This window comes from Vipera berus, assembly GCF_964194415.1.
Source record: "Vipera berus genome assembly, chromosome: 2".
NCBI lineage: Eukaryota > Metazoa > Chordata > Lepidosauria > Squamata > Viperidae > Vipera > Vipera berus.
The window spans coordinates 271,470,491-271,486,260 of NC_138203.1; the positions used below are offsets into that span (position 1 = coordinate 271,470,491).

A 15,770-nucleotide genomic window follows, 5' to 3' on the forward strand; every position below is an offset into this window, starting at 1 on the left:
CTCCCTCCCTCCCTCCCTCCCTCCCTCCCTCCCTCCCTCCCTTCCTTCCTTCCTTCCTTCCTTCCTTCCTTCCTTCCTGTTATTTACAAATATGAAAACAAAGGGCAATTGATGCAATAACAAGTCATTTATATCATTAGAAAATAAGGAGCTACCAAACCAATGTTTCTTAATCTTGGTAATTTTCAAATGTGTGGAGCTCAACTCCCAGAATTCCTCAACCAGCATTCAGAATTCAGAATATAGAATTCAGAATATAGAATTCTGGGGTTGAAGTCCACACATCTGAAAGTTGCCAAGGTTGAGAAACACTATTCTAAACACAAAGATTCACGATCTGTAATGTAATGATATTACACATCAAGGTAACAGGTAAGGATGTAGGTTTTTTTTGTCTGTTTCTAAGCCAGACGTGTCAAACACAAGGCCCAGGGGCCAGATCCGGCCCGCGAAGCCATCCTGGAAACAGTGAGGGAACGGCCCCCACTGCCTTGGCCCTGGCCCAGAGACCCTCCTCCTGCCAGAGACCCTCAGATCTGTCCCACTCCTGCCCAGGCCCCCATAGGCACCCTTGATGCGAACGATGTAGAGCTGGCCATGCCCATCCAGTAGGCCATACGCACTTTAGCCACACCCACCCTGTAGGCCACGCCCACCCAGGCTACACCCACCCGGCCCCCTGAGGGCAACCGCAATGCTCATGCAGCCCTCAATGAAATTGAGTTTGACACCCCTGTTCTAAGCAATTGGCTTCTTGTTTTGGATCCATTGCATGTCAGTGAATAAAAGGAATATTCTAGAAAGACATTTCATCTTCAGTCTTTTCTCCTGAAGCCCATAACATTTATTTATTTATACTTGCATACATTCAGTGTATAAGCTTCCCAATTCCCAACAACTCTGGAATACCTACGATTAAAAAATAAGTGACTAGCTGGTACGACTAGTAAATATATTGACTAGCTGACTCCAGCACTTCCATGCTTATTTAAGCACGTGAGCAAAGATGGCTATAAATTCAGTAGCATGGGTGGGTTGGTGTTTTTTCCCCCTGACAAAATAAGAAGAAAAATATCATTTCATTTATTGAAATCCTGTTTAAAAAGAGAGAAATTTACCTTTCATATCCAGATCGCTCACCATCTGTAGAAAAGACCACCTCTTTAATTGTGGAAGTAAAAGTTACCCTAAAACAGTTTTGAAAATAGGTACTGAATATTCGTTGCTCCCTTTCGTAGCTCGTTGCTGCTGTTCAGAGAGGGAATTCTCCCTCTGTCATGGCCTCAGCCTCAACTGCTACATCTGAGAGAAAAGATGGATTTTGTGACCAGTGTACTAAATACGTGAAAGATCCAATATCTGTAGAATGTGGTCACAATTTCTGCCGGCCTTGCATCATTGATCATTATCGGGAATGGAAAAAGGAAGGCCTTTTTTTCTGCCCTACTTGCGAAGAGCCAATCCCTGAAGGAAAACTCCGGCGAATCGTGCAGCAGCCCAGTGTGGAAGAAAAACTCAGATTACTTCCGGAAAAATCATTTGTCTGTCCGAAACACAAGGTGACCCTGGATCTGTTTTGTCAAGATGATGAGAAGCTGATATGTGCCATTTGTCAACTATCATCGGAACATAAAACTCACACTGTAATTTCTCCCAAACAAGCTGCCCAACCATTAAAGGTAGGGAATCGCTGTTAACGGATCTTTGGATTTTCAAGGGCAGATGCATATTGCCTCTAAAATGCGGTTTACATACCGGCATCTTTTCCTCTGGAGTTGATGAAAATCTTGTTTAGACACTCGTTCCAGAGATTCGGCTTTCATGTATGTTTCTTTGCATGAAACTGCCTGGAGGCAACACTGCCTGTTCATCCTTTTTTTGAATATTACAGCCTGTCAAAAGATTGGCTGTTTTCCAACTGCATGGTTCGTTTCTTATTTATTTTTAAATTTCTTTTTAATGTGAAAAAAGTGAAAGAAGTATGACAGAAAAAAAACCCCCATACTACAGGTAGCCCTCAACCTATGACCACAATTGAGCCCAAAATTTCTGTTGCTAAGCGAGACAGTTGTTCACTGAGTTTTGTCCCATTTTACAACCTTTCTTGCCACCGTTGTTAAGTGAATCACTGCAGTTGTTAACAACACAGTTGTTAAGTGAATCTGGCTTCCACATTGACTTTGCTTGTCAGAAGGTTGCAAAAGGTGACCGTGTGACCCTGGCACACTGCAACTGTCATATATGTTGTATATATACCTGATGATTTCCAATATAATGGGAATCCCAAACCCCATGTTAGCAACACTCCTGAAGCTTGTTGGCTTCTGGGCTCAAACTGGCAGACAGTAACAGGGTGGTTTTGCCAGGACTGACAAAACAGAATTGCAGAGTAATAGATCTGGAAGAAACCCCAAGTCATCTAATTTGATTTTTTAAAATCAGTGCAGAAAACCTGTCACTGAACAATAACTATATCTTTACTTCACTAAGGAAAATCCACCATCTTTTAAGACAGTTTGCTTTAATTAGAATGCAATTAGATGTGTTATTTCTGTCATGGGGCAAAGTGGCACCGGGGAAGTATTCAGAAGTTTGTACAGAGACAGGGAATCAGTGTGGAACTAGGAAAAAATGGTTGGAAGAGTGTGAGTAGCCAGGAGGAGAGGAGACTGTCAGGTCTTCAAATATCTGAGACCCTGTCATGGGGTGGATAGGGTAGAATTGTTCAGTGCTGCTCTAGTCTAAAAGACCAGAAAAGAAACAAGGATTTTGATTTCAAGGAAGGAGATTTCAGTTGGACATCACATAGAATTTCCTAACATTAAGGGCTGTTCAACCATGGAAGATGTCTTTGGAGATGATGAATTGTCTACCCCTGGGAGTGTTTAAACTGAGGTTGGATGACTATCTGCAGGGATATTATAGTACAGGTAGTCCTTGACTTACAACAGTTCATTTAGTGACCATTGAGGTTACAACGGCACTGAAAAAAAAGACATATGACTGTTTTTCACACATACAACCATTGCAGCATCCCCATGGTCATGTGATCAGAATTCAGATGCTTGGTAACTAGTTCATATTTATGACAGTTTCAGTGTCCTGGGATCATGTGATCACCTTTTGTGACCTTCTGACAAACAAAGTCAATGGGGAAGCCAGATTCACTTAAGAACTGGGTTACTAACTTAATACATACAGTCATTCACTTAACAACTGTGGCAAGAAAAGTGCTAAAAATGTGGCAAAACTCACTTAACAAATGTCTCACTTAACAACAAAAATTTTGGGCTCCATTATGGTCGTAGGTCGAGGAATACCTGTAGTGGGTTCCTGTTCTGGTCAGCACTTTGGCTGGGGAATTTTGGGACTTAAAGTCCACACATCTTCAAGTTGTCAAAGTTGATATATACTGAACTAGATGTTCTCAAGGATCTCTTCCAATCTTACATTTTTGGTTCTATGAAACATTAGTTTTTGATAGACTCAGAAAGAACAGCAGTATATGAGCTTGAGGTGTTGCTGAATAACTGAAAATACTAAGGTAGGCGGATTGCAAAAGTCTACTTTTTGCAGGATCCAATCTGAGTCGGTCACTGGGACCAAAGGTTTATTCTTCTCAAGTTTTAATCCTTGTGCTGGAGCCCATCCTCAGGGAATTTCTCTCTCTCCATTCTCTCTCTATTTATAAGATAATGCAACGTAAATAGAGCTGTGGTGGTGCAGTGATTAGAATGTAGTATTGCAGGCTAACTCTGCCGACTGCCAGGAGTTCGATCCTGACCAATTCAAGGTTGACTCAGCCTTCCATCTTTCTGAAGTAGATAAAATGAGGACCCAATTTTTTTAATTTTTTTTATTTTTAATAAATTTTTATACCGCCCTTCTCCCGAAGGACTCAGGGCGGTGTACAGGGCAATAAATATTAAAAACAAAATACAAAAGTTAAAAAACAATTAAATATTATGCCCGATATATACAGTAATTAAAAACCATGTTAAAACCCCAACCCCTAACCCATCAAACCAGGCTGGATTGCTCAAATAAGTTTTTAGATCCCGCCGGAAGGAGCGAAGGTCGGGGGCCATCCGGAGCTCAACCGGCAAGCGGTTCCACAGGTCTGGCGCGCCCACAGAGAACGCCCTCCTGCTAGGGGCCACCAGTCGACATTCTTTGATCGGAGGCACCCTGAGGAGGCCCTCTCTGTGGGAGCGCACTGGATGGAGGGAAGTTGACGCCGGCCGCAGGTGTTGCCGTAGGTAATCCGGACCCATGCCATGCAGGGCTTTGTAAGTCATTACCAAATTGTTGGGGGCAATATGCTGACTCTGTAAAATTGCTTAGAGAGGGCTGTAAAGCACTGTGAAGCAGTATATGTCTAAGTGCTATTGTTATTATTCTGGGACACATATGTTTGCCTTCATTCATGAGAGATACAGGCAGCTAGCGTTTTGAACAGTTCTACTTTTTGGTGCAGAGAAAGATCCTGATGGATAAGTAAATAAACTTGTAAAATTGGGGATCATGTTTGAAATATGACCCACTTTTTCTCTTTCAGGACCAGCTACGGAGCAGGATTATTCTTCTGGAGGAAAAGAAGGATTTAATGGAGGCTCATCCTTCAGATGCAGAAAAGGAAATTGCCGAGTTGCTTGTAAGTCTTGCTCATTCTGAATTTTGGAAAACCAGCTAATTATCAATCTTATCCCAAAAGATGGTGAATCTGACCTTGCCTTTTTTTTTTCTTCTCTCTTCCTCATTAAAGGGACAAATGGAAGAAGAGAGGGAGAAGTTAGACAACGTGTTCAAACAACTCCATGATTTTCTGCATAAACAGGAAAAACAACTGCATAACCGAATGAAAATGGTGGAGAAGGATATTCAAAAAAACAAGGCAGAATACCTGGAGGGGCTTTCAAAGGAACGCACCGTGCTTAAAAGTATCATTCGGGAGATGCAGGAGGTGTGTGAGCAGCCAGCTGTGGAGTTCTTAATGGTAGGATTTATTTATTATTTATTAATTTAATTTATATACCGCCCTTCTCCCGAAGGACTCAGGGCGGTATACAGGGCAATGCAATAAAATACAATATACAAAAATTTAATTTTTTTTTAAAAAAAGATGGTTTTAAAAGTAGCCTGGCTCTCCACCAGACAGAGGATAGCCAGTTCAGAACCTTAAGGGGACACCTTCACTTCATGTCTATGGAGGTTCTCGGTCATCCAGGTCCTGGTTGTCCCAAAGGTGCTTTTTCAGGAGGCAACTGGATTTTCTTCCATTCCCCACCATTCAGTCAGAGCTGAAGAAGCTTCTTGGATGAGAAGCGAAACGTCTTCAAAGAAAGACAAGGAAGTCCGGTTGCCTTGTGACAAAGCACCTTTGGAACTTCACTTCCTTAACATGTGAAAAGATCAAATCATTTGCACTTCTATAACCATCTGTTTTGGTACAGCAACCAAACAGGACAGGTACAGACTTCAGTGGTTAGTTAGGAAGAAAAAACAATTGCAATCAGCCTGCCTTCCATTGAGAACCTGTATGTCTACAGACCCCTCACATTCTGGTTATAAACTGTTTCAGCTCCTCCCCTCAGGATGCCACTATAGGGTGTTGCATACCAAAAACAATCAGACATAGAGACAGGTTTTCCCCTCATGCCATCACTCTGCTGAACATCTAATCCCCACAGTACTGTCTTAGGTCTAATGATATTTACCCATGTAGTATGGCTATATTACTATTATCCTTCTCATCTTTTTTATTGCCTTCTCTTATTGATAACATTATTATGATTATTAATACTCTTGTTTTGCATGTACACTGAGAGCTTATGTAACGGAGACAAATTCCTTCTGTGTCTAGCCACACTTGCCCAAATAAAACCTATTCTATTCTATTCTATTCTATTCTATTCTATTCTATTCTATTCTATTCTATTCTATTCTATTCTATTCTATTCTATTCTATTCTATTCTATTCTATTCTATTCTATTCTATTCTATTCTATTCTATTCTATTCTATTCTATAGAATAGGACCCAGATTGTTGGGGGCAATTAAGCTGACTTTGTAATAATGCCGCTTGGGGGTGTGTGTGAAAGCCCTAATAAGCAGGCATATACATAGAATGAAGGCTACTGCTAAGCTTGTAAGCCGCCCTGAGTCTTCGGAGAAGGGCGGGATATAAATGGAATTAAAAATAAATAAATATTCTATTCTATTCTATTCTATTCTATTCTATTCTATTCTATTCTATTCTATTCTATTCTATTCTATTCTATTCTATTCTATTCTAGTCTAGTCTAGTCTAGTCTAGTCTAGTCTAGTCTAGTCTAGTCTAGTCTAGTCTAGTCTAGTCTAGTCTAGTCTATTCCCATTCCCATTCCCATTCCCATTCCCTGTTCTGTTCTGTTCTGTTCTGTTCTGCTCTGCTCTGCTCTGCTCGGTTCTATTCCTTAAGATTCTTTCATGTTTTTGGAGTAATGGACACTTCTGGCTATATGTGGGGTACTCAATCCAAAACAGATGTTGCTGAGATCATGGACATTCACAAAATGAAAGAGGTGGGAAATGAAAGAGGTGAAAAGAAAAAAAATAACTATAATGCGACTAACCTGGACACAAAGCAGAGATTGGGTTTTACCTCAGAACATAAAATGGTTCCTTCTAATCTAACAATTTCCTGCTCCTATAGTAATCCATGTCACAGAAGTGCAAATGTCTGCGGCTGTGAAAAGTAGTGGCTGTGAGCAAAATTGTGATTTGAGGTCTCAGAAATTAATCCAATCATTTGAATCAATATTTCATTTTTCAAAAAAAAGAGATTAGTAGCTTTTTCCCAAATTTGAATAAAAGGCTATGGTGTAAACAAGAATCCCAAACTAGGAACCATAGTTCTCTCTTATTTAGTATATTTCCTAAAACTCATTCATATTTGATATTCTCAGTGCCTAAGACCCATTCCTTGTTCTAGTTATCTTTGTCTTTTCCCAGTGCTACTCCCTAACTGTCTTTCCTCTCATGCTAATTTAAGACCTACAAAATTTCCAGGATTTTTTCCCCTTAAAATACTCTATGGGCATAAGTTAATGAAAATTCAAATCACCTCCAAATTAAATAAAACTCCTCAACTGTTCGGTTGATGTAATTTCCTTCAGAAGCAGTGATAGGTACCCAGTGTCGGTGTCAATTGAACAACACCTCAATTCATGTGAGTAGCTTTGGACCTATACCCTGCAATGTCTAATTCAGCATTTTTCAATCTTAGCAACCATAAAATGTGAGGACCTGAACTCCCAGGATTCTCCATATCTGACTCAAAAATTCTGGCAACTGAGGTCCAACACTGGTCTAATTATGGCTGGAGAATCAGTAATTCAGTCAAAGTGAAGAATTTGTGAATAAGAGCATCTTATCAAATACATGGTTAAGAGCATGTGGTAGGGAGCTTCATTTGTTCTGTGAGTCTCCCATCAAGTTATAGCTTCTTCAAAGATCTAGAGGAGATCATTGCTTAGGATAGGGGTCTCCAAATATGGCCACTTTAAGACTTGTGGACTTTGACTTACAGGATTCTCTAGCCAGCACGGCTGGCTAAGGAATTCTGGGAGTTGAAGTCCACAAGTCTTAAAGTGGCCAAGTTTGGAGATCTCTGAGAGCTTAAGCAACCTTCTTACTTTAGTCAATTGCAAAGAGTGAGATTTCTCTTTCTTTTCTTCATAGGATTTTAAAGGCAACATGCAGAGGTAAGTGGATCCTGCTCAATTCCTCCCATCCTTTCTAAGACCATGTAACAGAAAATAGGGCACCCTCCTGATATGCTGGACCTCAAATCCGGTCAACCAGTAGCAGGCATGGTCAATAAAAGGAAACAGTGGGAGTTGAAGCACACAGAAAACATGGCTTTCCGGACTCCTTTTGTGCGGGAAGTGTGGAATTCCACTCTCCCTTTATTTTTCAAAGAAAAAAAGAGCGATTTTTAAAAACGCGTGCGTGAAAAAGATAAAAGGAGAAAACCATAACCTGGAATGACAGCTCTGCTGCAGCTGACCATCCATTTTTTTTTACCTTCCTCCCAATAAGAGTGTTCTTTTTCCTCTTCACTTAAAAACACTTTTTTAAAGCAAATATTCTTCCCATCCCTATCTTAGGTTGCAGCCTTCTATTTACTTAATATTGGAGAAGAACTTTGTTTTTTGTCTGCAGATGCTGCTCTAGGATAGCATTAAACACATGCCCAAAACTATATCGATAATCAGGGCCTCTTTGAACCCACCTGGGCAGAACATTAGATCAGGTTTTGATATAGTGCTAAACTCCCTGCTGTTTTTAAACTTTGGTTTGGTTTGGTTTTGGTCCCTTCAAGTCAGTCTTGATGCCTGGCAAGTGCCTGAACAAAGCAATTTTTTGGCAAGATTTTAGAATTGGTTTGCTTTTGCCTTTTTCTCCCTAGGGCTGGGAGCGAGGAACTGGTCAGGTCCTCCCAGCTGGCTTTGTGCCTAAGGTGGGTCTAGAATTCACCATCTCCCAGTTTCTTGCTTGGTATCTTAACCACTATACCAAACTGGCTCTAGTTGGGGAGAACATATTTGTAATTACATGTTACATGATTTTTATTTGGCCCTGCTCACCTTTTGGTCTGTGACCTCCACTAAGCCATTCAAACTATCTTGATCTGAAAAACAGTGCCTGCACCTGCTCCCCTATGTATCTTATAAATGTCACTAACATGGTAAGGAGAGAGATATGACAGTCCTTTTGCCATCAGAGCTGCCTATCTGAAGGACCTCAACCATCTTCTAAGCCATTTCAACTCATTTTCTTGTAAGTTGCTGATACCGTCATTTTTTAAAGCATGTTTAGCATCTTTGCCTATAATATCAATGGCGCTGCTTTCTGCAAAATAACATTTCTCTAAACCCTTAAGCACCCCTTTCCTTCGTGCCAAATGTTTTCCAAACTATTCCCATTGCCAGTGTGGGCTTCGAGCTGCAGATTGGAACTTGTTCTGTACCAGCCTGCTACCGGCCCTGCAGAAAAGGCAGGGACAACCCCTTTTACAAGAAGGCAAGAGGCTGGAACTAAGCCTACCAAATTTATGGATACAAAAGCAAACAAGACACGAACCATGAAACAGGAGCTATTCAAGCGGTTGCCTTCAGCAAACCAGCCCTCCCACGCATTCCCCTTTTATACAGTTCAGGGTGTGGCTTCTCTCTGCCTCCTTCCAAGGTGCCCCATTGCCTTCCTCTGTTTACTCCTGATTGACTGCCTCCTGCGTCGGGCGTCCTTGAACAGGGCCAGCTGTGGGTCATCTTCATCCACGCTGTCAGGCTCACACAGCTGGGTCTGCGTTGTGACTAGGTGGGAGGGGCCTGGCTGAGGGCTCTCATCAGCAAGCTCTCCAACCCCCTCAGCAAGCTCTTCAACACCCCCCTCCTCCTCTGAGTCGTCCGACCCAACTGCCGAACCCACAGGCTGACCCTGAATCTCAACATAACTCTTCCATATGTCTATTTTGTTTCTGTCCCCTAGATATGACAAAGCACTTGAAAACCCAGTTGCTTTCCCTCTCGAACTGAAATGGAGGTCCTGGGATTTCTGTGATATAAATCCCTTTCTGGAAAATGCTGGGAAGATATTCAATGGTAATGTAGAATTGATGCTTCTGTTTGGTGTTTCACATGATTGGGTCCAAAACAGGGGTGTCTGTCAGAGACATTGGGGGGAGGGGCAAGAGGGCAGCCCATGTAAAAAAAGAACATAACTTTGCACACAAGATCACTGCTGCTAACTTGACACTCCCCTACCAGATATCCTTGTCGAAAACAAATGTTGGTAGGCTACCCCTTTCCTTTCCTTTCCTTTCCTTTCCTTTCCTTTCCTTTCCTTTCCTTTCCTTTCCTTTCCTTTCCTTTCCTTTCCTTTCCTTTCCTTTCCTTTCCTTTCCTTTCCTTTCCTTTCCTTTCCTTTCCTTTCCTTTCCTTCCCTTTTCCCTTTTCCCTTTTCCCTTTTCCCTTTTCCCTTTTCCCTTCCTTACTTTTTCCCTTTCCTTCCTCTAAAACAGGGGTGTCAAACTCAATTTCATTGAGGGCCGCATCAGCATTGCGGTTACCCTTGAGGGGTCGGGTGGGTGTGGCCAGGGTGGGCGTGGCCTACTGGTTGGGCGTGGCTGGAGTGTGTGCGACCTACTGGCTGGGCATGGCCAGCTCTACATTGTTCGCGTCAAGGGTGCCTATGGGGGCTGGGCAGGAGTGGGATAGATCTGAGGGTCTCTGGCAGAAGGAGATGGGACTGGGGCAAGTGCCGAGGCGTGGTCCACTGGAGGAGCCTCACTGTTCCTCTCAGGCCATGTGGGGGGGGAGGCTGGACGGTGATGCAGAGGTCAAATGCCCAGCCTAGCCCTCAAGCACCCGCAGCACTAAGCCCACACCCACTTCCCCAAGGGGGTGCCCAGCTGCTGTGCTTGCTCTCCTTAGCCAGGTTGCTCATGATGGGTATGAGGGCAACGTCAAGAGGGAGGCTCACTTCCTCTCCATGTGAGGAGACCTGGCTTTGTTTCCAAAGCTTCCTTAGCAATAGGATGGGAGACCACCCAGGTTAGGCCAGGAGGAGGGGGCAAGGGGATGGTGAAAGGGCAGCAGGGAAGGACTAAGGCAGGACTTCCCTCAGACCCTCCCTCTCCTTCCTTCCTTCCTTCCTTCCTTCCTTCCTTCCTTCCTTCCTTCCTTCCTTCCTTCCTTCCTTCCTTCCTTCCTTTCTTCCTTCCTTCCTTCCTTCCTTCCTTGATGGGAAAATATTTGAGATGAGGGAGGGAGAAAAACAGGCAAGAAACACAGCTGGGGAAGTGTCATTCTTCATGAGGAATGAAGAAATGTACCATCGCCTGGAAGTGGCCAGCACATGGCCCTCTCCTCACAGCGCCGAGAGGCTGAGCCAGGTGGCACAAATCTGAAGAGAAGCACAATGCTGCCCAGCCCCTAGCCTGCCTGAAGTAGGCAGGGCCATGTGCTGGCCACTTCCAGGCGATGGTGCATTTCTTCATTCCTCACAAAGGGTGATACCTCCCTAGCGTGCACCCAGGGGGCGGGGCCGATGCGGTAGGGGCTGGTCCCTCACTGTTTCCAGATGGCCTTGTGGAGCTAAGACTGAATGTATTTCAGCATAGATGACCACCACAAAATTGTACATTGGCTCCTGGCCAGCCTGGGCCAGAGCCAAGGCAGCGGGGGCCGTTCCCTCAGTGTTTCCAGGATGGCTTCACGGGCCACATGAAACCACTTCGCGGGCCGGATCTGGCCCCCGGGCCTTGTGTTTGACATGTCTGCTCTAAAACAAATTATTAATTTATTTTGGCTATTACAGATTATTGGAATCTGATCACTAGATTCATAACAGGAAAGTGTACTGCCTTCCTGCCAAATTCTTGTTGGTTTCTACTTAACATTTCCCTAGCATGCCACGTTCTTGTATAAGCTGCTTTTGTTCTTCCTGGATTTATGACAGTGCTACAAGTTCTCTTCCTCTTTTTTTTCACCCTCAGAGTCTCTGATGGCTGGAATTCAGCTGCAGAAAGGTAAATTCTATTGTCAGGAAGATGGCGTAAGAGAAGGAATATGGGAAAGTTGGTTTGTTACATTTCCTTGAACTTTCGTTTCTAGAGATTCCCAAACCACCAGTAGCTTAGAATTAATAGATGAAATGCACAAAAGGCAGAAGGGCTGGGGATGATAGAAGCTTTGTGCAGTATATATGGAATGACCGGATAAAGGGCATCATCCCAGAACTTCATAGCATTGCAAGAAGAATAAACCAACACATGCAGTAGAGTTCTACGAATGTTTTAAACTCTGATGACTTCACGTTGCCTCCAGTAGGATCCTCTAGTACTGGGGTAGGCAAATATAACCCCTTTATGATCTGTGGACTTCAACTCCCAAAATTCCTCAGCCAGCATGGCTGGATCAGGAATTCTGGGAGTTGAAGTTCACAGGTCATAATAGGGCTATAGTGGCCCACTCCTGCTCTAATAGGAGATCCACTTCGATACTTTGTAGAAAGCCTGAGTAGAAAAGTGCTTTGGGGCACATCTTTTGCTTGTGAATACTTCTCAAAGTAAGTAAAGGACAGGAGGTTGGGAAAGGGTGCCTGAAGGGTGATATATAGAATAGGGCTTTTCAACCTTTTCACTCATTGTACCACTTTTAGGATATGGCGGCAACATCTGAGTACCACCAGTCACCTAGCAAGGTGTCAAAAATTTGATAACCAAAAAAAAAAAGGAAAAAAGTACAGGTAGTCCTCGACTGACAACAGTTCTCTTAGTGATTGTTCGAAGTTACAATGGCACTGAAAAAGGTGCCCCCCCCCAGCCACAGCTGAGCAAGACACCTGCCTGCCCGCCCGGTGGCGCTCTTCCTCCTGTCCGAGGTTTTCATTGTTATGAGCATTTCTGATGAGGATTGGCAGCGGGAGTGGGGTGGGGTGGGGTGTTTGGTTTTTATTAACCCCCCCCCCTCTGCTGGGTGGATGCAGCAGGTTTTGGTCACTTCACGTGACCCTGGGACACTGTGCCCATCATAAATATGAATCAGTTGCCAAGTATCTGATTGTAAATCACAAGACCCTGGGGAAGCTGCAACATTGCAGCTGATTGGTGCTTCTTGTGGGCTCACCAGACGTGCTGGGATCAGTGCTGCTTTCCAGCTGATTGGTGCTTCTTCAGGGTTCAGCAGAAGCACCAGGATCAGTGCCGAGCTCCAGCTGAAGCCTGGCGCTGATCCTGGCGCTTCTGCTGAGCCCTGACAGCCCTGCAGCTCCAGCCATCTTTCACTCAGGTTTGTGCGGTGCTGCGACCGGTTCAGCTCATTCCCCTCCCCCACCACCACTTCTCTAGGATGGTCACGTACCACCTGCCAGGTGCCAATGTACCACAGGTGGTACCCGTACCACTGGTTGAAAAGCCCTGCCCTAGGACCCCAAGTGTAGGTATAGGTTTAAGTTACAGGAAGGCAGGTTCAGACCTCTATTAAACTGCTCTTTCTGTTGGGATGAGTTTGGTAGAGGAATCAATGATCAGAGGAAGGGATGAGCTCTGATGGATGGACAGTCCTCTTAACAGGAACTCCTGCATTGTATAGAGTGGTCCATTACATTTATAGCAATAGCACTTAGACTTATATACTGCTCCATAGTGCTTTTCAGCCCTCTCTAAGCAGTTTACAGAATCAGCATATTGCCCCACAACAATCTGGGTCCTCATTTTACTGACCTCGGAAGGCTGAGTCAACCTGCAGCCAGTCGGGATCGAACTTCTGGCAGTGGGCAGAGTTAGCCTGCAATACTGCAATCTAACCACTGCACCACCATGGTTCCATCTATCCCGATACTGTATATAGAGATATCCAGCTCTTGAGCCATGTAGAGCCTTATAAGGGGACAACCAACATCTCAATTTGCATCAATATCATACTGCCATTTTAACAAGTAATGCTGCTTATCTTTTCTTTTCTCATCCTTCCCCCCTCAACAGCACATGTATTTCTGGATCCAGATACAGCGCATCCTCGTCTCATTCTGTCGGACGACTGTAAAAGTCTGAAAATGGGCGAATGGTATCAAGCTCTCCCCAAAATCCCAGAAAGATTTGACGAATGGCCTTTTGTGTTGGCCTGTTCAGGATTCACTACTGGCAGACATTTTTGGGAAGTCATTGTGGGGACGGAAGACACCTGGGGTGTCGGAGTTGCCCGAAAGTCTGTCAGGAAAAAAGGAGATATTGAATTTAGTCCAGAAGAAGGATTCTGGGCTGTGGGGAAATGGGATGGCAACTATACAGCATACAACCCTCCCTTTTATACTCCCTTGACCTTGCGTAGGATGCCCAAGAAGATCAGAATAATTCTGAACTACGAAGGGGGATGGGTGACTTTTTTTGATGCCGATACAGGAGCTCCTCTCTTTGCGTTTTCTGCACACCCCTTCGGTGGAGAGGTGATTCTTCCCTTGTTTTATGTGTTTGGAAATGCTTGCCTTACCATCGCTCACTAAGGCTGTTATCTCTGCTTCTCAACCTTGATTGGTAGTAGGTAAATACAATTTACCAAATGCAAGCCTGGAAAATCAATCATCAAGAAGAACAAGAAACAAGTGTGGGGTCTAAAGTGGCCTTTCTCTTGTCTTGGTCCCTCCAGGGGTGGTGGGACTGCAGCTTTCAAGTTTCCCACGTCAGTGTGATTGTTTTCTATTCTGTCTTCTGAAAGGTGCAAGTCCCAGCACGTATGAGGAGGGTCAACAAGGAAATCTCTGACAGCTCTACCAAACCTCCATTAATTTTCAGACAGGCTAATAGCTAACAATGCTGAGTTCATCTTTATTTCTTTAAAAAAAGCTATAACATTACTGGTCAAAGGTAATATGTCCTCTCAGCAAAGAACTAGGGCTTCTCACATGATGAGAGTGTCATTATCTCAAGACCTTGGTGATATCCAGATAAGTGGCCTTCAATTTCCAGAACTTTCATTCAACCATGCTTGCTGTGGAATTCTGGGACTTGAAGTCCACACATGGCCAAGTTTGACTGATCTTCCTTCCAGCTTTAAAGCTACCAAATTTGTTAGGAACTGATCTTTTTTAATAAATTTGTGCAGCAATTCCTTTTCCTCAAATTCATGGGTAGGAAGATGGATAAGGGCTGTTTGGCTGCATTGCCATCAAAACCAAGGCTTGCCTTTTCATATTCTCTTCAGTTCAGAATTTAGCACAGTTGTGGGTAAATCCATCATGGCTTATCATCAACCTCAAGAAAGCGCCTGGTTCTCTCAGGCTCCCATTACAGAAACATCTTGGGAACTTAATTCTTGCATTGTGCATCTTCCTGTCATGTTTTTTTTTAAGTATCTGCTGATATAAAGAATCCTTACTGTTGATCTTGTACATTTGTGGACCTACCGAGGCATATGTGATCTTGTACATTTGTGGACCTACCGAGGTTTATGTAATTATATAAGGCCAGTGTCTCTCAACCTTAGCTATTTTAAGATGTGTGGACTTGAACTCCCACAATTTCCTCAACCAGCATGCTGGCTTGGGAATTCTGAGAGTTGAAGTCCATACAACTTAAAGCTGCCAAGGTTGAGAAATGCTAATATAGGCCATTGCACAGTGGAGACACTCTCAAATGCTTTAATCAAATATAGGGTTCCTCAATTTAGGTGTCCCACCAGATATGCAGATAACTTTTTCCAGAATTTTCAGGGAGGGGCATATTGGCAAGGGAATTTGGAGAGCTGACATTCACATAGAAATAGGTTAAGTCAAGGCAAGGGGAAAGATTTTTTCTTTATTATCAAAAGTGTTTAAAAAGTGCAGTCTTTGCATTTAATCCAAATTCATTCCTCCCTCCCTCCCTCCCTCCCTCCCTCCCTTCCTCCCTTCCTTCCTTCCTTCCTTCCTTCCTTCCTTCCTTCCTTCCTTCCTTCCTTCCTTCCTTCCTTCCTTCCTTCCTTCCTTCCTTCCTTCTATATGGAAACTCATATTATATACTCAGGACAACTTAGTTCTTCAACAAGGCTGGTTTGCAGAAATTTTACTGAGCAGATGAGCTGTAGGAGTGGGTCTGTGATTTAGTCACAGTCAAATGATTTTTTTGTGACAAAAGGGAAGGACATTTTCATTTAATAGCATTCATTTAATAGCATTCTATCACACTATCCTACTTATTTTGAAATTCTGATTTTATCACACAGAAGCTGTTCTAAACTTGGACAATA

The 15,770-nt window shown here is 43.5% G+C and overlaps 1 protein-coding gene across 1 annotated transcript; it reads left to right on the forward strand.

Moving 5' to 3' along the window:
* Positions 1-1,277: 1,277 nt before the first annotated feature.
* Positions 1,278-14,049, forward strand: LOC308662978 (E3 ubiquitin-protein ligase TRIM7-like; the record flags this gene model as incomplete). Its single annotated transcript, XM_081319122.1, has 7 exons — positions 1,278-1,679; positions 4,559-4,654; positions 4,766-4,996; positions 7,723-7,745; positions 9,535-9,647; positions 11,543-11,575; positions 13,532-14,049. The coding sequence occupies 7 exons, from the start codon at positions 1,278-1,280 to the stop codon at positions 14,047-14,049; spliced, it is 1,416 nt and encodes a 471-aa protein (XP_081175248.1).
* Between the last annotated feature and the right edge of the window lie 1,721 nt (positions 14,050-15,770).